Consider the following 21,602-nt stretch of genomic DNA (forward strand, 5'->3'; position numbering starts at 1 on the left):
GGTGCTAAAACACAAGGCAAGCAAGAAAAATCTTTTCAGATTCAAAAAAAATGTCAAGTTCAGAAAATAAAGCTCTCTTTGTGAAATTGAATTAAGTCAGATGTCTGATTTGGGCAAAAAGAGAAGTTAATTCAGTTTTAATGTACTTGGGTGAGTGTATTTGGTCTATTTTGATCATTTCTTAGATTTCAAGTTGCCATTTGAAATTTTTGGTGGTTGAATCAATTTTTGTTCTAGAAGGGTAGTTTAAAAGATACTTTGTTAAGGTATTTTAATCACTTTGGAAATATTTGTGGATGGAAAATTTTGACTTATAATACTACTAATGATTTGAACTTGTTGTGGATGAGGTGATAACAACATTAATTAGCTTAGTATATTATGTTGTTTGTATGTCGATAATGTGTCATTTATGTTTGTTGTTTGGGTAAACACCAGGCAGTTTCTTGGAGAGCTGCTTGTAATTTGTACATTCTGTAATTAACTTACTGATACACCATTGAAACACAGCATATTTGGAGAGCTTGTGTATCATTAACTTGAAACACAGCATATTTGGAGAGCTTGTGTATCATTAACTTGAAATACAGCATATTTGGACGGCTTGTGTATCATTAACTTGAAGCACAGCATATTTGGACGGCTTGTGTATCATTAACTTGAAACACAGCATATTTGGACGGCTTGTGTATCATTAACTTGAAACACAGCATATTTGGACGGCTTGTGTGTCATTAACTTGAAACACAGCATATTTGTACGGCTTGTGTGTCATTAACTTGAAACACAGCATATTTGGACGGCTTGTGTATCATTAACTTGAAACACAGCATATCATTAACTTGAAACACAGCATATTTGGACGGCTTGTATATCATTAACTTGAAACGCAGCATATCTGGACAGCTTGTGTATCATTAACTTGAAACACAGCATATTTGGACGGCTTGTATATCATTAACTTGAAACACAGCATATCTGGACAGCTTGTGTATCATTAACTTGAAACACAGCATATTTGGACGGCTTGTGTATCATTAACTTGAAACACAGCATATTTGGACGGCTTGTGTATCATTAACTTGAAACACAGCATATCTGGACAGCTTGTATATCATTAACTTGAAACACAGCATATCTGGACAGTTTGTGTATGCTGTGATTCATGTATACAAGCATGTTAAGGTAGAGTTTGAGAGTTATGCATGTTTTGTAGGGACTTAAGGTATGCACTAACTTGTTTTGGTTTACACTAACTTTCAGCTGCATTTGGAGCTCTCAACCCTACATCCTCCTCTAAAGCAGGTCAGTTTTGTCAGTCTGGTGCTGTATTAACCCTACCATATCTTTATACATCACTTCCACATGATATATTTAGGGCTAGGGATTAATAGACTACTACCAAAACATCCATGCACTTAGGGTGAGGTTTTACTAATCCCTGTTATACATATGCACAATTATTCCCATTCCCATTTCTGTAAGACATACATAGGGTTAGTGGTTAATACACCACTATGAAAACATACATGCACATAGGGTTAGGCTGAACTCAACCCTATTATACCTATTCACATAATTTTGGAGAGCCATCATTTACCCCCACCATACCTTCATATACCCATTTCTAAAAAGCATATATAAGATTAGATATGAATACAATACTACCAAAATATACAGATATGTAGGGTAAGACTTTACTTATCCTTTTGTGCCTTCAAGCTATGTAGTGATGAGATCTTATTTAACCCATTATACCTTCATACATCACTACCAAAACATGTAGGGTAAGGCTTTATAACCCCAACCATTCCTTTGCACATTATTTAAAAAATCTGTGTAACACTTTATAAAACCACACATATATTTGTAACTACCAATGACCTTATGACCATACCATACTTTGTTTCATCTACACTAAGATTTGTAGGACAAGGCTTTATACACCTTTAAAAATACCACGCTTCAATACATCTCTACCAACATATGTAGGACAAGGCTTTATATACCTTAACAAGACATGTAGGCCAAGGCTTTATACACCTTACCACACTTTGATTTATCTCCACCAAGACATATAGGCCAAGGCTTTATACACCTTACCACACTTTGATATATCCACATAAAACATGTAGGCCAAGGCTTTATACACCTTACCACACTTTGATATATCCCTACAAGACATGTAGGGCAAGGCTTTATACACCTTACCACACTTTGATATATCCCCACAAGACATATAGGCAAAGGCTTTATACACCTTACCACACTTTGATTTATCTCCACCAAGACATGTAGGCAAAGGCTTTATACACCTTACCACACTTTGATTTATCTCCACCAAGACATATAGGCCAAGGCTTTATACACCTTACCACACTTTGATATATCCCTACAAGACATAAAGGCCAAGGCTTTATACACCTTACCACACTTTGATATATCCCCATAAAACATGTAGACCAAGGCTTTATACACCTTACCACACTTTGATATATTCCCATAAAACATGTAGGCCAAGGCTTTATACACCTTTCCACACTTTGATATATCCACATAAAACATGTAGGCCACGGCCTTATACACCTTACCACACTTTGATTTATCTCCACCAAAACATATAGGCCAAGGCTTTATACACCTTACCACACTTTGATATATCCTCATAAAACATGTAGACCAAGGCTTTATACACCTTACCACACTTTGATATATTCCCATAAAACATGTAGGCCAAGGCTTTATACACCTTTCCACACTTTGATATATCCACATAAAACATGTAGGCCATGGCCTTATACACCTTACCACACTTTGATTTATCTCCACCAAGACATATAGACCAAGGCTTTATACACCTTACCACACTTTGATATATCCCCATAAAACATGTAGGCCAAGGCTTTATACACATTACCACACTTTGATATATTCCCATAAAACATCTAGGCCAAGGCTTTATACACATTACCACAGTTTGATATATCCCCATAAAACATCTAGACCAAGGCTTTATACACCTTACCACACTTTGATATATCCCCATAAAACATGTAGGCCAAGGCTTTATACACCTTACCACTCTTTGATATATCCCTACAAGACATGTAGGCCAAGGCCTTATACACCTTACCACACTTTGATTTATGTCCACCAGTACATATAGGCCAAGGCTTTATACACCTTCCCACACTTTGATATATCCCCACAAAACATATAGGCAAAGGCTTTGTACACCTTATCACACTTTGATATATCCACACAAGACATATAGGCCAAGGCTTTATACACCTTCCACAAAACATATAGGCAAAGGCTTTGTACACCTTATCACACTTTGATATATCCACACAAGACATATAGGCCAAGGCTTTATACACCTTATCACACTTTGATATATCCCCACAAGACATATAGGCCAAGGCTTTATACACCTTACCACACTTTGATATATCCCCACAAGACATATAGGCAAAGGCTTTATACACCTTCCCACACTTTGATATATCCCCACAAGACATAAAGGCAAAAGCTTTATACACCTTACCACACTTTGATATATCCCCACAAGACATGTAGACCAAGGCTTTATACACCTTACCACACTTTGATATATCCCCACAAGACATGTAGGCCAAGGCTTTGTACACCTTCCCACACTTTGATATATCCCCACAAGACATATAGGCAAAGGCTTTATACACCTTCCCACACTTTGATATATTCCCACAAGACATATAGGCCAAGGCTTTATACACCTTACCACACTTTGATATATCCCCACAAGACATATAGGCCAAGGCTTTATACACCTTACCACACTTTGATATATCCCCACAGGACATATAGGCCAAGGCTTTATACACCTTACCACACTTTGATATATCCCCACAAGACATATAGGCAAAGGCTTTATACACCTTCCCACACTTTGATATATCCCCACAAGACATATAGGCAAAGGCTTTATACACCTTACCACACTTTGATATATCCCCACAAGACATATAGGCCAAGGCTTTATACACCTTACCACACTTTGATATATCCCCACAGGACATATAGGCCAAGGCTTTATACACCTTACCACACTTTGATATATCCCCACAAGACATATAGGCCAAGGCTTTATTCACCTTCCCACACTTTGATATATCCCCACAAGACATATAGGCAAAGGCTTTATACACCTTACCACACTTTGATATATCCCCACAAGACATATAGGCCAAGGCTTTATACACCTTACCACACTTTGATATATCCCCACAGGACATATAGGCAAGGCTTTATACACCTTACCACCTTTGATATATCCCCCAAGACATATAGGCCAAGGCTTTATACACCTTCCCACACTTTGATATATCCCCACAAGACATATAGGCAAAGGCTTTATACACCTTACCACACTTTGATATATCCCCACAAGACATATAGGCCAAGGCTTTATACACCTTCCCACACTTTGATATATCCCCACAAGACATATAGGCCAAGGCTTTATACACCTTACCACACTTTGATATATCCCCACAAGACATATAGGCAAAGGCTTTATACACCTTACCACACTTTGATATATCCTTACAGGACATATAGGCAAAGGCTTTATACACCTTACCACACTGATATATCCCTTATCCCTACAAGACATACAGGCAAAGGCTTTGTACACCTTACCACACTTTGATATATCATCACAAAGACAACTATAAGACAAGGCTTTAAACTCCCCATCATTTCTGATAATTCACACCCTATTATATTTTGATACATCACCACCCAGACACATATTAGACTAGCCTTTATGTACATTGCTTCAGTATTTTTATATATCACCATTAAGACTTATAGTTTAAGACACTCTTCTACATGTATACATCACTACAGAGTGATTTGAAGGGTCAATCAAACTTTACCTACCACTACCAAGAAGTTGGTAAAGGCTATAATTCTTAAACACTACCACACCATATCATAGTAATGTAGGGTTAGATATCATGAACCTGTAAAACCTCTATGCATCTAGGCACTAAGGTTACACATAAGATAGATGCTTAACAATATTGGGTAATTCATCTGGAATATAGCACAAAACTATAGGTACCCAAGAACAAAAATGATAAACTTGAAGGTATTTTATCAGTTTTTCCTATTCCCAGATATTAATCAAAATTCATTGTCATACCATGTAGGCAACTTTTGGAAACATTTTTTCTTTGACTGACATAAACATGCATGTGTTCTGCATAGATAAATATGGTACTTGCACTAATCTTTCTTTACTTTTTTAAGCTATAAAACCAAGCAGCAAACACAGGTTAGAAATTTCATGATCAGAAGTTTTTTTTGTGGTAATTCTAGTTTAAGTTGTTGTATGCAGCCTTCAGCAGACAGGATAATGCAGTGAAAATATGTGTATAATGTGAATGAATTTTTGAGTCACTAGTTGCAGTCAGACTTGTGCTATAGGCAATCCAACTTTTATGACTACATGTTACATTTCATATTCAAATATTTGCATTGTGTTGTCACCTGTGATTAAAGACCACCTGTACATAATGAAGACCACATGAAAGCTTTTTTTCGAGCTTATTGTTTATATGCAGGGTTGACTGTATGTTAATTCTTCCTTCAGGTCGATATGAAGATGAGTTTATAGATACCCGTATGAAGTTGTTACAGTTATGGATAGATAGAATCTGTCGACATCCTGTCTTATCTCAGTCCGAGGTCTTCCTTCATTTTCTTACATGTACAGATGAAAAGGTAAGTATTACCTTAAGTTTTTCTATTGATAATCTGTATAAAATGTTGTTCAGAGCTTTGACTGTGTGTGGCACATTAACTTCCCATCTTTAAGAAAAATGTCAGTTGGTGGTAAAGCATCTTTTGAATTTTATCAGTGGAAGTATGTAAAGGGGTTTTGAATTCTATTAATGTAAGTATATAAAATGGGATTTTGAATTCTATTAATGTAAGTATATAAAAGGGATTTTGAATTCTGTTAATGCAAGTATATAAAAGGGACTTTGAATTCTATTAATGTAAGTATGTAAAAGGGACTTTGAATTCTATTAATGTAAGTATGTAAAAGGGACTTTGAATTCTATTAATGTAAGTATATAAAAGGGATTTTGAATTCTGTTAATGTAAGTATGTAAAAGGGACTTTGAATTCTATTAATATAAGTATGTACTATAAGGGACTTTGAATTTTATTAATATAAGTATGTATTATAAGGGATTTTGAATTCTGTTAATGTTAGTATGTAAAAGGGACTTTGAATTATATTCATGTAAGTATGTAAAAGGGACTTTGAATTCTATTAATATAAGTATGTAAAAGGGACTTTGAATTCTGTTAATGTAAGTATGTAAAAGGGATTTAGAATTCTATTAATGTAAGTATGTAAAAGGGACTTTGAATTCTGTTAATGTAAGTATATAAAAGGGATTTTGAATTCTGTTAATGCTGTTTGTAGTACCCAGGTATGTAAAAAAGGTTATGAATTTTATTAATTTTGTTTGTAAATGGGATTTTGAATAATTGCTAATGTAGTTTATAAAAGGGATTTTAAATTTTTATTCATGTAAAATGTTGTTTTTTTTAGATTTTGTCATAAATACTGGATTTTTGTTTTTGTATTAGACAGAAATATTTTTTTTTGAGTGAACGCAAAATGCAATATTTTCACAAACAGTACATTAGATGTGATGTTGGCTACAGTTTGTCATAAAACCAAGAATATTTTTCCTTGTGAAAATGCAACATAAACACAAGAATAAGTTGCAATGATAAGAGCATGGTAGAAATTTTCTTTAAAGAAATATGCTTTAGCACCCTGTAGAGGCTGCTACTTTGATTATTGCATTTAAAAAAAAAGAATTGCAAAATTTGGAGAAAAAAAAAATTTTATTATAAAGCACATGTGTCAGATATGTAATTTAATAGAATTCTTCACGTGAGGAAGCCATCCAGCTGGCTTACGGAAGGTCGGTGGTTCTACCCAGGTGCCCGCTCGTGATGAAAGTGTGCACGGAGGGGCACCTGGGGTCTTCCTCCACCATTAAAAGCTGGAAAGTCGCCATATGACCTAAAATTGTGTCGGTGCGACGTTAAACCCAACAAAATAAATAAATAAATAATTTAATAGGCAATCAGTGCCAGGCATTCACAGAAAGCTTATATAGTTAATATTCCTTTGGAAGAAGTAAACTTATTGATTCAGAATTACTGCTAGTTCATGTTACCCTTATATTTTTCCAGAAATGGAAGCAGGGTAAACGAAAGGCTGAGAAGGATGAATACACAGGTGGAAAGTTTTTCCTTACATTGAAGACCCCACCAACAGCATTACCAAGTGGAGAAATGTAAGTGATGCAGGCATCCTATAAAAACCATTGTTTGACAAAAAAGTTTGCTCTTTGCCACGTTCCATTCAGGGCATTGTTGTCCTTTTATGACATGTTTTTCAATGAGTTGTTTCATATATCTGGTAATTTCAAAACAAATTTCAGTACAAAAGAAGTAACCATCTTGGTAGCATAGTGGTAGAGCATCAAAGAGTTGGTGAATAACAGATGTTACATTTTCTCTTGTACACTGCTCATGAAAATATTGCATCTGATTTTCTCTTAGTGCACTGGAACAAACAAATACCCTCTATATATTATATATTGATTCAAAGGTCTTCATCAAAATTTGAGAAAGTGCAGACGTATGCACTATATAATTTCTTTTTTTATTACAGAGAAACAAAGATGGAGAATTTTTGCAAATTTCAGAAAAATATGGAAGAAAATGTGAAAACGTTGTCAGCAGTAGCTTATGATAATAGAAAGAAACATTTGGGCCGTAAGTATCATATGACCTGCATTAATTAACAGACAATTTGTTTTAAGGTCAGTTTAATTTATCAGAAAAGACATATATTGATGCTTTGATTTGGTTGAGGATGATTGTTATGAGTGACATTAAAAATTTAATGAAAGATGGTAGAATGAGATAAATAGTTCTGATAATTTCCAATAAATATGTGAAAGAAAATGTATTTTAATACTGAAATGTAAAGAAAGTTTATGAATTAATATTTCAGTATCACTGTAGGTGGGCAATATTGTGTTCTAATTCTTACATTTTTGGATACTAATGGGATTCTGTGAAATCATTTATGTTTGTATGGGACTAATTTTTATAGATTTCATAGTTACGTCAGTTCACGAAATTAAATCCCAACAAACAAACAAAAAATGCTCATTTGAGCCACGTCATGAGAAAACCAACATAGTGGCTTTGCGACCAGCATGGGTCCAGACCAGCCTTCGCATCCGCGCAGTCTGGTCAGGATCCATGCTGTTCGCTAACGGTTTCTCTAATTGCAATAGGTTTTGCGCAGGCTGGTCTGGATACATGCTGGTCGCAAAGCCACTATGTTGGTTTTCTCATGGCGCGGCTCATTTATTTCATCTGTAAAAGTTGATTTCCATGAATTCCTGTCCTAACAACCTAGCTGGTATTGTCAAAACCAAACAATGTTGTGGCCACAAATTAAATGATTTCAAAGTATTACCATTACAAAGTTCAGAAAAAAATCTTTCATACGTGATTTGAAATGATGGTAATTTTAATATATCAATGCTGTGTATTAGTTGATATTCATATATTTGTATTTTGTTGTCATTTTCAACCACGTCTCGGTAACAATTTCAAGATTTTTTCCTTTTTTCAGCATTTAAGAGAGAATATGTGAAGTTAGGAACAGCTTTCAAAAGTCTAGCACAGACATTTAATATGGATACTGGTTCTTGTAAGTGGATATTTCGTTAACCTTCTAGAACTAAAAATACAGCTTCAGTTCAAAGAAATTGCCTTTATTTTAGAGTCATCATCTGAAGGAGAAACACTTTTGTAAACATAAGAGATAACAAGAGCACTGTGTGTGGGTGTCAACACTTGTCTGTATGTACTTGACATTACACAAGTAGGTTCTTGGCCTACTCACTCAACCATTGATGATGAAAATATGTATGAGTTGTAGTGTTCCAGAAAAGTGGACATCAACAGAAAAAAATATAGAAATAACAAATCAATAAGAAGAAAACCTAAATTCTGACACAATACATGCGAGAATTTTGTTTTTTTGAAAAACATATTCCCCAAATGATGGTAAACAAGTTTGCAAAGTTTTGAAGCTAAAGCACCAGTATTCAAGTGAGGTTGACTTAAACAAAAAATTTCACTAAGAAGTTCAAATGTTCAAAGTACAGAAAGGGCCATAATTCTGACAAAATACATATGAGAGTTATGGTTCTTGGCCTACTTACTCACCTATTGATGATAAGCGTACAACGTTTCAAGCTATAGCTCTTTATAGCTTTTTGGGGGAAGAAGACATGAACAAAAATCTTAACCAATGCTGAAGATCAAGTGATGACTGCCTTGTATACTATTTTCAAAGAAACAGACAAACTAAGAAGAAATGATATTTTGGCTTTAATTAGCAGAATAGACATAAAAAGATATTCTTGTTGCCTGTTTGCATTTTAAAGAACATTAACTGGGATATTGAACATTGGCCGAGAATTAAGCTGAAGATACGCTGTCTTTCGTTGAAGGACTTGATGAAATGTACAAATTGAAAAAAGTTAAACATTACTATAAAATCAGAATCTTTCAATAAGGATTTAATTTTACATTGTATTCATTCCATCTTTACAAAAATTTAAACATTATTGTTACAGATAATTTTATATGTGTCAGTTTTCTGTACATGACAAATATTTTACTGCCTTCACCAGTTTCGGTTCTGAAGTTAGTTAACTTTGAGCCTTGCAAAAATATCCAAGTTTACAGTATTTTTCTGTACATACTCTTCATGTTTATTAGAATTACCCAAATAATTAAAATAGAAAAAAACAACTTTATTGAGAATTTTTTCCCCTTGTGCAAAAAAAAAATCAATTTATGTTATAATAATCTGTATTGAACCATCTAACTTTACAGATTCACAAGCCTTGACAGGTGCAATAGATTACACAGGAGACACATACAATGAGATAGGAGATCTATTTCAGAACCAGGTAAGAGTTATGTCTGTCACTAGGGGAAGAAATAAACAGCATCTTTTTGCATCACGTTTCTTTATTTGTTATTTCTAGTGTTGTAAATGTAGTTGATGGACAAAATTCTTCCCCCAAGGAATGTGCTCCATTTGTATTAGGAAATCCTAAATTGATTACCAGCTGTTTTGTCTGTCCTGAAACACTATTATTATTTTCATTAAGTAAAATAAAGTTTGGAGCCATGACAGTTTATTCTCCAGAGAAATAGCCTGTATAGAATGAAAAATAGTTTTGGAAGTGCCATATCTTGTACCAGTGTACTAATTGAGAAAGATGTTATGTTCAGGGGTGTCTAGCTAAACAAAGATAAATCTGTGTTTTTTATTAAGCATATTTAGTAAATTCTTTCTGAATGTAGCTTTTCCAGTAACTGTATATATCTGCATACACTGTATTTACTTCTGTTATTTTCAGCCTAAAAATGACCTTGAACCATTGATGGATACATTGAATGAGTACAGAGGGACACTTGGACAATTTCCTGATGTGTTAAAAGTACATGAGGTTAGTATTTCTCTGTTCTCGTCCTTTCAACCAACCTGGCTGGCCTGATAAGTAACAAGAAATAGAGGGTATGGAATTAGATTCCTGAGCAAAGTGAATATTCTACATGATCAGAAGGAAAAGACATACTATGAAGTCATTAAATTTTTTGGTCTTTACCAAAATGGTTATTTCATGGGGATAAATTCATGAATTTTAATTTTTGAAGATAAAATGAATGGATTTTGTTTGTTCATGGAAGTTTAAATTTTGTAGAGTGATGCAACCACATAATAAATGGAAGTTAGTCCCTTACAAATTTTAATGATTTATAGTATTTCTGATTCATGTGGGAAAGATTTTGGTTACTTATGGAAAATAAGCAGTATAAGTTAGTTAACTTAGTACCTGAAATATTGGTGAATTAAAGTGTAAAAGCTTATATCAGGTTACTAGTTTGATTACAATATGTTTCAGTATCCTCCACTATTGTTCCACGTTGGGGTTCAGTTCCATGTTGGGAAATGTTTGGTACCATGTGGTGAAGTGTCATATTCCATGTGGGTGAATTGTTTGGTACTTTGTGGGGAATGTTTGGTATTTTTTGGGGAAGTTTCATGTGGGGATGTGGGGAAATGTCCTGTTCCAGAAGAGGGGAAATCTCCTATTCCATGTGGAGAAATTTCAGGTTCATGGAAAGAACTTGTTCGTACAGATACAAATTCCAGGAACATAGGTCGGTTAGGTGGTTGCAACTAACTGCTGAAGACATGGTAGAACAGACCGTAATATCCAGCAAAAACAAATTTTGTTGTTTATTAGGTGGTATTTGATAAATTTATTAAAGAAACACGGAGTACTGTAATTTAGTCAGTTTTGGGTGACCAGAATTTTGCGAAATTTAGAAAGGGTGAAATTTATGCAAGGTTTGATTTTTGTTAAAATCATCAATATTTCCTGTAAAATTAATTTAAAATCGAAGTACTTGTGTAATATAATTTTTGCAAAATAGTAAATGTGACAATTTTTTCTGTTTTTGTAGTTGTAGGAAGTTGAATAAACAGTTTTTTTCCTTGTATTTAGCCTTTGGATGATTAGAATATAGCAGATTAACAACATTTAAACTGAAAGATGACAGTGCTTTGTTTTTCTGTACATTATAATCTTCTTTCTTAACCAGTTTTAAGACTTGTATTCAAAAAAATGGCGGAGGAAGTTAAAAAATATGGCTTTTTAAATTGAAACTGTTAGTCGTGTTCAGTAGAACATGAAATTTTTAGCCAATGTAAATTAACTGATGGATGTATATAAATACATAATTATATATCAGGGAGCAATAGGAAAAGCAAAGGAGTGTTTCAAACAGCAAACAGAGGGTAAAATGGTGGAATCCGTCGTACAAAATGTTCAGCAACGGGCGGATGTTATTTCATTCGGAACTATGGCAGAAATAAATCACTTCCAAAAAGCACGCTGTGAAGACTTTAAAGCTACGATGACACATTTTCTCAGGGGTCAGATACAGTTCTATCAAGAGGTAAGTCGACATTAAATCTGACCACCTTATTTTCTGAAAATAGAGTGCTCTTTTTCCAAAAATTACACTGAAGATTTTATCTGTCCTGAGCACAAAATGCGCATAGTGAGCTTCTCACATGACTAAATGTCCATCGGTCATGTGTTTGTATCTGTCATCTGTCATCAGTGGCTTCAGGTAACATTACATGCTAAATCATTCAGCCAAATTTGACCAAACTTCACGGGAATAGCCATTTGGTGGTTGATTTTCAGAACTGTTAAAAGACCATTTCATGGCTGCCAGGTAGCTTGGTTGACCCTTGACCAAAACTTTCAGGTTATTTTGATTTGTTAAAAAAACGTAGCTGCCAGAGTTAGAAAAGGAAATAGAGAACTCTTCAAATGCCATCTCCCCTAAACCTTCACTCCCATTTTTACGTTATTTCAAATAAATGTTGTGACACTTTAATGAAATTGTTAAACAATCTTGTTTTGCCAGCTCCCATGGTTTGGTCTAGTTTTCCCAATTTTTGTCTATAGAAAACTTTGAAAATCTTCTCTGAATCTGATTGCCAGTTTTCAAAGTTACTTGGCAGGAAAGTTTCTTAGGTGACTATACCACTACCAGAAGTATTATCTGTTTGAGCTTTGAAACTTAGAGGAGCGATCTGGGGTTATCTTGGCCCTTTTATTAAAGTTAAGATGACAACATTTCTTAGTGGTAAGAATCACGCCTATCAAATATTATGTCAAAACAGATTTAATACTGAAAATAGGCACCTCTGATGAAATTTAAGGTACTATCATATGGACTATTCTCAACTGTGCTGTAAATTCCAAATCTTAAGTGACATTTACCAGATGGAGGGACTGAGTTAAAGATTTGGCAGTTGCTTCTCAGATTAGAGGTGTTTGGTTAAAAATTTGATACAGTGACAACTTTCCTCATTATTTATAAGATGTAAATGCTTAACCTTTAGCCTGCTGGCGCCAAGTGATTCTACCTTTGCGATTAGTGCAGACCAAGATGTGCAGGCTGATCATGGTTTGCACTGTTTGCTATTCAGTCAGTAAATTTTCAGTGAACACCCCTTTGAATAATAAATGGTACTGCCCGAATTGAATGATGGACCAGTTCATTTTAAAAATTAAAGGTTAACATACTAGCTATAAAGCACATCTTATACATATGTACATTTTTTCTCTCCTTTTTTCAGATCACAAACAAACTGGAAACAGCCTTACAGCATGTGGAGAAATCCTGAGAGTGAAAAATAAATCTTCCAGTTAAAGTTTGTGATTCAAGATGATGTTGTTCCTGAACACTATCAAAAATATCAAGCACCTGCTGCTTGAACAGTCTTTCTTAATTATAAAGAGTGGAGAATGTATTGTAGAAATAGGGAAGTATATTGACTGAAGAAGAAGTTCTTAACCCTTAGCCTGCTGCAGGTGAATTTAACAGCCTTTGCAAACAGCTTGGAACCAGATCAGACGCCGATTAAATCGGCGTCTGATCAGGTTCCAAGCTGTTTGCTACTCTGACAATATTTCTTCCAATTTTGGAGCAAATTGAATGAACTTTACAATTTAAGCAGACGACATTCCCAGCAGACGACAGTTTATCTAGCATGCTAAAGGTTAACAAAAGAAACCATTTGATGAGTATGTAGAGACATGGATTTACAGAACAGTTATCAGTGTGAATACATTACCTTGAAATTTCATCATGGTCAAAAGTTAATTGGTGTAGTAATTGAACAAATAACATGAATCTGTTAATAGAACAGATCAACATAGATGGTGTATGACACTTGCATTAGGTAAATTTTGTTTACAGAATGTTAATTGATTGTCTAAAATGTCAACAAATACACTGAAATTCTCTTTCTAGTCTAGAGTAAATTGTAAAATTCAGACAAAAGAGATATTTATTACAATGATTGAATGATTTTGACGCAACAGTTTTCTTATAAAAAGTATGGACATTTAACAATACTGAAACAAATTTCTGTTTAAAGATTGATAAAGAGATGGATTTGATTTTTTAAATATTACTGATATATATATATATATATAGCATGTGTCTATCAGAAATTGAGATGACTAAGTCAATGCCTTAAGGCTAACTTTGTGCTAAATTTTCTAGTTAAAAACATTTAATTTTCATTTTTTCACCAGACAGTCATTATATCTTTAGATTACTATTTCTCATTCATACAAATTACACTGAAATTTTTTTAGATGTTGATATATATTTGGGATGTTAACATAAAGAGAAATTGTTATCATTTTATGGATGTCTTAAAAACATTAAGACATAGAGTTCATTGGCAATTTATAAATGTCCGAAAAAAGTAGAACGTGTATTTCCTTATACCAATATTTTGCTGCAAGCCAGAGGTAATAGTGTCTTTTCGTTGTTGTAAGTGACCAGAATATTTAAGTGGCCTTACACATACTCCATTTTATCTCTAGTCTGTATGTTTATGTGTCTCTTATAAACAAAAGAAATTTAAATCATGAATATTTTGAAACCTTAAACATTAGTGAGAAGATCATATTACGTATATTTGAAATTTGCAAGTTGGAAAAAGCTTCAGGAAAGTACTGTTATTGTTATTTTGCTATGTTCACTGTGACAAAGTAAAACTTCCACAGTAATATTATATGTAGTTTTGATATTGTCCATCAGATGTCATTAAAGATATTAATCACAGTCAGAGAAAATTATAAGACAGTTTTCATAGGTTTATTGATACAGGGAAGTAGGAAGGGCCTGCGGGTCCAGAGATGACGGGTACAAATCTCTCCATGAGCAGAATTTGTCTGCAGTCATCACACTCAAGGCACATATATTGATCAAATATCCAGGAAGGAATGGTCATATGTCACGCATAGTTTAAATAAGTTGCGATAACTTGCACTACAATCAGTCAAATTGAACGAGTTCAAGCTAAATCTATTGCAACAATTTTGCCCTTAGTGAAGCTGTCATCTATACTTTAAAGATGAAAATAAATGTTCATGAAGGTATAAAAAGCCTACATCTGCAGATAAAATTTAGGATTTGTCAACATTTATAATCAAGATTTTGTGATGAAAAGAAAGCCAGTACCTTATTTACCAATATTGTCAAATTGCTCATATATCTACATAAGGCAGATACATTTTGTAATCTGAATTTTTTTTTCACATAGATATTATTATAAAAATACTGAATGATTTTTCAGCTTTTAATGCACTTTTTCATAATGCTGGACAAAATCTCCACATACTCAGTCTGACCAAGGCAAGTAATATCCCTCCTTTGGTATTCATTGAAAAGAAACTTACAACAAAAATACTACTCAACTTTAACTGAAAAATATATCTTTTAAAATGATAATTATTCATTTATAAACTTGATTTTTTAAAACGTACGTTATGTTTAAAAACAAAAAAACGAAGGTGGGATTTTATATGACTTGGTTAAATAGTGCAGAAGGGGCTTTATTCGTATTTCACTTTTGTAGAGAATGTGATGTCTCTATAGGATATCACCATTATTATTGTCTGTATATTTTTCATTTTTGACATAGATTATATTTTATACACCTGTATTATATAGCATCATTTCAGGACTTAATATTAACCCATGGTGCTTAAATGTTCACTATGACTAGAGTCATAATTATACATAGAGTGGCAGTTGAGGGGTATTTTTTACAAGATGGTGCTGCTTTTCAGTACATTCAACTAAGCTTGTAGATTTAGTAATGGACCAAACTTGGAATTGCTAAAAAATCATAGACATATTGGTAAAACTTTGTATCTCAGTTTTGCAAGTGAATTTCTATACCAATCACTTGAACATCTCAAGAAAGCTCATCCAAAAATATTTATAATTCAGCTTAGTAGATCTAAAACTATTTGGTTACTCTAAATAGAAAGTAGCCTTGGAATTTAGTCTGTTACTTGTGATCTTTCTTTTTCTTTGATGTAAAGCAGAATCAGCACCATTAATAACTGTGTATTAACAGTGGCTGCATATACGTCATATGAACAACTAAATTCAGACATCAGGAAGCAAAATTCTGACCAATAGATGTATGACTAAAGCCATTCTCTCCCACCTAGATTTGATATGGAGAAGGTCAGCAACATAATCATATATGGAGGAAAAGGTCTGAACTGGAAAAATGCTATAAAACTAGGCAAATTCTGAATGACTGTGAGCTTTGTATTTTGTCAAGAGTACTCCTTTATATTGAGCTCTATATCTGTTTCTTTGTTAAGTTTCTTGTTACATGATTGACTATTTAGTGTATAATTTACCGTTCATGTAGTTGATGAATTACACATAAGATGTATATTTTGTACTAAATTTATTAAGTGTAACATTTTATTCAGAATATAGTTTTACTATTGATGAAGTGCTGCTTGTATAAATGGGGATATTTCTTTTATTTGAGTGTTGTTTTTGTAAGTAGTAAATGTGTAAGTTACACATTGCATGGCTGTAACCTCATGGGTATAAAGAATTTTTTTTATGGAATCATTGAATACTGTGAAAGTATATGACATCTGAAGCTGAGTGGTGACTTTGAACTAATTAAGATTATATAATGATTACACCCAAGCTACCTAGAGTTTTTTTCTGCTGTATTTGGAGGTTATACCTTCTCATAACATAGGAATGGTTAAATACATAAAATAGAATGCCTGTGGTATATTTTGATTAAATGATATAGTGAATTGAAATATTTATTACATGTTTTAATCACATTGAAATGTGTAGGTATGCTGTTTGTGCACAAGTTCACAGAGTGTTAATGTATGTTTATATGGACAAAATTATTCAAAACTGTGTTTCCAATTTTTGCATTAAACTGAACTGGCTAGATGTAATTTTTACAAGCTCCCAATATTAGAATAGAATAGATTGAATTAAAATAGCTCTTTGCTGAGAGATGATATCCACTCGTTAATATTTCTTTGTAAGCAAATAGTTCTTTTAGAAAGAATTTTAAGATTTAGTCAATGTTATTCGCAATAATTTTAAAGACCTGCAAGTTGGAGTGGTGTAAAAACTTTGTCACGGATATATTGTCATTGTTGTTGTAAATGTGAAAGCTAAAAGTTGCCAGTATTGAACACAGTCTGTGATAAATGCTTTGTATGTTTGTAGAAAATTTAACTTCTGATCAAAATAAGCTCATGACAATTGTGTTTTTATAACCTCTTTCAGAGTTATAGTGATATTATATTGGATGATGATATAATGATCATATTTTTGCTATTTTTAGAAATGTAGCAGTGTAGCTCTATCAAGGCTAGATTCAGTCCGGGCTGCAACAAGTCTTTGATAAGTTGTGGCCTTAATTCCAGAGTGGTGTAAGTCCATTTTTGGCAAAATTGAGTTTTAGTGTTGTTAGGTATGTCTCTATGACCTCTGTATGATGGTATATTGGTGTCCATGTAGAACAAACCTTAACCGGCTAAATTTTAATTCAGCAAGGATGTAAATATGGTAAAGTCATTGACATTCAAACTTTTAAACATTTTTCCAAAAACTATCAAACAGGTAGGTTTGTCATTGTGGAAATAAGGTGCACAATTTATGTGTGTTTATTACTGTAAGGGAAAATATTGTACTCCGGATTCACTTACTGATCAGATAGTTGGGTTCTATAACCCCAGGGTATAAAACATGAGTTTGGAGACCAGTCACAGACAGCAACTTTGCCTTCGGTACATTTTAGGATTATGCTTAGAAACGACCAATCAGATGCAAGAGCTTTTGACTGGTTTCCAAATTCAACTTTATTATCTTGGACACAGAATTTTTAATGTCTCTAATCACACTTATATGTTTTCAGTAATTTCTTGAACCTGTGTTATTTTTACATTTTTTTTTCAGATTATTTATATTTGCCAAATTCATGTATAACATACTTTGGAACTCACAAATATATCATAAGACCATGATTTTCATATTCATCATTTTTCATAATAATTATCATATAAATATGTCTGCATTGTTGTTTTTGGTAATTTTTCATCATCTTAAATGAAAGTGTGATTATTGAATTTATGAACATTTTTTTGAACATTTTAATGTCTGAAATCACACTACCACTTAAATATCCTGATACAATCACGATTGTACGATATATACATTATAAGTCAAAAGTGTCGATCCAAAACCCAGTATTTCAAAATGGTGATTTTCAGGAGACAATGAAAACTTACTCTGGTAAAGCAAATGCATGACCTTTGGAGCAAAAATCTTTAGAACTAGTTTTAAATCATATTATATTTTGTTTTGAGCCCAACAGAGCTTCACGTTATTTACTGTGGTTAATTAGCATAAAAGCACTTGTAACACAGTAACTTTTCAAGTTGCTTGAAACTGGTAACTGCATATGCTGTGTCAAAACTATGCAAGAGCACCCTTTTATAATAGTGCAAAAATCCTTTAAGTGAAACAGATATGGGTTTTTTGCCTGTTTCACATGGTTGTATTGAAATAACAGTTGGCTACTGAGACAGTGATGGGACAAAATTCAGTGGGAAATTTTGCAGATATGGTTGATAGGAAAAAAAGATTTTGCACCAAATTTCAGTTACGATGTTTTGGATTGGCGCCGTTGATATATCTACATTATGCAAGAGAATGCATGTTAAAAAAAAAAAAATCAATCATTCTGTTATATTGAATTGTCCCACCCTGAAGTTATACTGGCTTTGAATGTTAAGTCTGCTGGTCAGACTGTCCTACCCACCAGGGGGCACTTCTATTCATTCAACAAAAAGTTCTACAGTCTATAAGATGTGAAAAAGAATTTGTTTCATTTTCCTTTTACTCGCCCCGGCGTCAGCGCCGCCGTTGGTGAAAGTTTTTGATAAAGACAAATATCTCTGTTACTATCAAAGCTATTGACTTGAAACTTAAAATAGTTATTTACTATCAAAATCTACACCAGGAGAAACAATCCTCATAACTCTGTTTGAATTTTGACAGAATTATGCCCCTTTTTAACTTAGAATTTTTGGTTAAAGTTTTTGATAAAGTCAAATATCGCTGTTACTATCAAAGCTATTGACTTGAAACTCAAAGTACTTATTTACCATCAAAGTCTACACCAGGAGAAACAATCCCCATAACTCTGATTTGAATTTTGACAGAATTATGCCCCTTTTTAACTTATAATTTTTGGTTAAAGTTTTTGATAAAGTCAGATATCTCTGTTATTATCAAAGCTTTTGACTTGAAACTTAAAATACTTGTTTACCATCAAAGTCTACACCAGGAGAAACAATCCCCATAACTCTGATTGAATTTTGACAGAATTATGTCCCTTTTTAACTTAGATTTTTTTGTAAATTTTTTTTATAAAGTCAAATATCTCTGGTACTATTAAAGCTTTTGACTTGAAACTCAACATAGTTATTTACTATCAAAGTCTACACCAGGAGATACAATTCCCATAACTCTGGTTTGAATTTTGACAGAGTTATGTCCCTTTTTAACTTGGATTTTTTTACTGGCAAAGCTCTATTTCAGAGTCAAGCACTGAGAAAAGTCGAGCGCGCTGTCTTACTGCTCTTGTATCTTTAAAAGTTGATATCCAAAAATTCATATTCCCACAAAATAACTTTTTTTGGTCAAAATCATGAAATTTCATGACCACAAAATTTACTATTTGATAATAAATTAAGTTTAGGAGACTTGTAAAAAACAAACACCTTGTAATAGAGCATCAGAAACAAAATATTCTTTCTTTATTTTAATTATGTTTTGAATCTTTTTTTCACACTGTCTTCCGCCTGGATACATTACTCACAAGAATACCACCTCATTTTGAATATTTCATTATTTGTAACTGTAGTTAGATTTGACTGATTTCTATTGTTTCAGATGCTATTACTATAAATTGCCATATTTCTGTTTGCAAAAAGATGTATATATATTTTGCGACCAAGCAGATATATTAGTTGATTTTTTTCTCTCTTATATAACAATATCTATTACAATGTCATTAAAGCATGCTTCACAATAAAACTATGTTAATGAGAAATCTGATGTTTTTGTTTGTATTAAATTAGCAAATCATTGTGGGAATGGATCATAAAATGTTACCTAAAGGCAAGTATTCTGCAAGAGCAGACACAATTGTCCCTAAGTAGCACCAGCTATAAAACCAAGGGTCACGCATTTAATCCCCAATCTTCTAGCTAAAGTAACAAGGTTCTGATACTAGTACCGGGTATGGGTGTTTTATATCTGGCATGTTAAAGAAACAGGGAAAACTTCTTGAATTGGAGCGGTGGTCCAGTGGTAAATCCAATGGCCTGACTACAAAATGAAGTGTTATGAGTTTGAGTTTCTGCATCTCCATATAGAATAACTAACTTTTGGGTAAGAGCCTGTGTGTTGGTGCCTTACACCTGGCAAGGTAAAGGAGCAAGAACGCTTCCTGAATTGGGATGTTGGCCATGTGTTACCGGGGATGACTGTAAAAAAAGCTTATTAAAATGCTTATACAAGAATTTGTAATAATGCCTTAAGTTACAGAATTATTCCATTCTACATGTCCTCACAACTTGCACAGGATGGCCTCAGGCTCTGTTGAAATTGCTGTAGCATAAGGGGCTTTTCAGTCGCAGAGGTTGTGTTAAGGAGAAACATGGTCAGCAAGAGTTGTGGTTCTTTAACACTGCAGTCCCTCTCGCTGATCTCTATCAATATGTAAAGTATCAAGTCAATAACTTAAATAGTATTCGAGTTATGCCCCGGAAAAGGTTTTCAAAAAAGGAGACAAGAGGGCCAAGATGGCCCTGGGTCGCTCACCTGAGAAACACACCATAACAGTGTTAACATGTTTGACATAGTGATTTCATGGAAACAAATATTCTGACCAATTTTCATTAAGATTGGACCAAAAATGTGGTCTCTTGAAGTGTAAACAAGTATTTTCTTCGATTTGACCTAGTGACCTAATTTTTAAGCCAAGATAACCTATATTCGAACTTGACCTAGATTTGATCAAGGCAATCATTCTGACTAAATTTCATGAACTTCAATTGAAAAATACAGCCTCTATCGCATACAAAACTTTTTTTTTTTATTTGTCCTAGCGACCTAGTTTTTGATCCAAGATGACCCGTATTCAAACTTGACCTTAATTTCATCAAGGCTATCATTCTGACCAAATTTCATGAAGATCAACTGGAAAATACAGTCTCTATCGCATACATAAGGTTTTTCTTTGATTTGACCTAGTGACCTAGTTTTTAACCACAGATGACCCATATTCTAACTTGACCTAGATTTCATTAAGGCAATCATTCTGACTAAATTTTATGTATATCCAGTGTAAAATGCAGCCCCTATTGCATTGTCAAGGTTTTTCTTTAATTTGATCTAGTGACCTAGTTTTTGACCCTAGATGACCCATATTCAAATTCGACCTATATTTCATAAAGACA

General features: G+C 33.5%; 1 protein-coding gene across 10 annotated transcripts in view; it reads left to right on the top strand.

Moving 5' to 3' along the window:
• Window positions 1-20,191, top strand: part of LOC123536697 (sorting nexin lst-4-like) — a 58,311-nt gene extending 38,120 nt beyond the window's left edge. For 6 of the 10 annotated variants that reach the window (XM_045320058.2, XM_045320063.2, XM_045320059.2 and 3 more), the window contains 9 exons: window positions 1,264-1,305; window positions 5,642-5,772; window positions 7,273-7,376; window positions 7,757-7,860; window positions 8,735-8,812; window positions 10,009-10,085; window positions 10,542-10,631; window positions 11,941-12,147; window positions 13,346-20,191. In XM_045320058.2, coding sequence (XP_045175993.1) covers window positions 1,264-1,305; window positions 5,642-5,772; window positions 7,273-7,376; window positions 7,757-7,860; window positions 8,735-8,812; window positions 10,009-10,085; window positions 10,542-10,631; window positions 11,941-12,147; window positions 13,346-13,393 — 881 coding nt within the window. In that variant the 3' untranslated portion in view covers window positions 13,394-20,191. The remainder of the gene's footprint in view (window positions 1-1,263; window positions 1,306-5,641; window positions 5,773-7,272; window positions 7,377-7,756; window positions 7,861-8,734; window positions 8,813-10,008; window positions 10,086-10,541; window positions 10,632-11,940; window positions 12,148-13,345) is intronic. The other 4 variants (XM_045320065.2, XM_045320064.2, XM_045320066.2 and 1 more) reach the window with 1 other exon arrangement.
• The last annotated feature ends 1,411 nt before the right edge of the window (window positions 20,192-21,602 follow it).

The sequence above is a fragment of the Mercenaria mercenaria genome, chromosome 17, assembly GCF_021730395.1.
Source record: "Mercenaria mercenaria strain notata chromosome 17, MADL_Memer_1, whole genome shotgun sequence".
Lineage (NCBI taxonomy): Eukaryota > Metazoa > Mollusca > Bivalvia > Venerida > Veneridae > Mercenaria > Mercenaria mercenaria.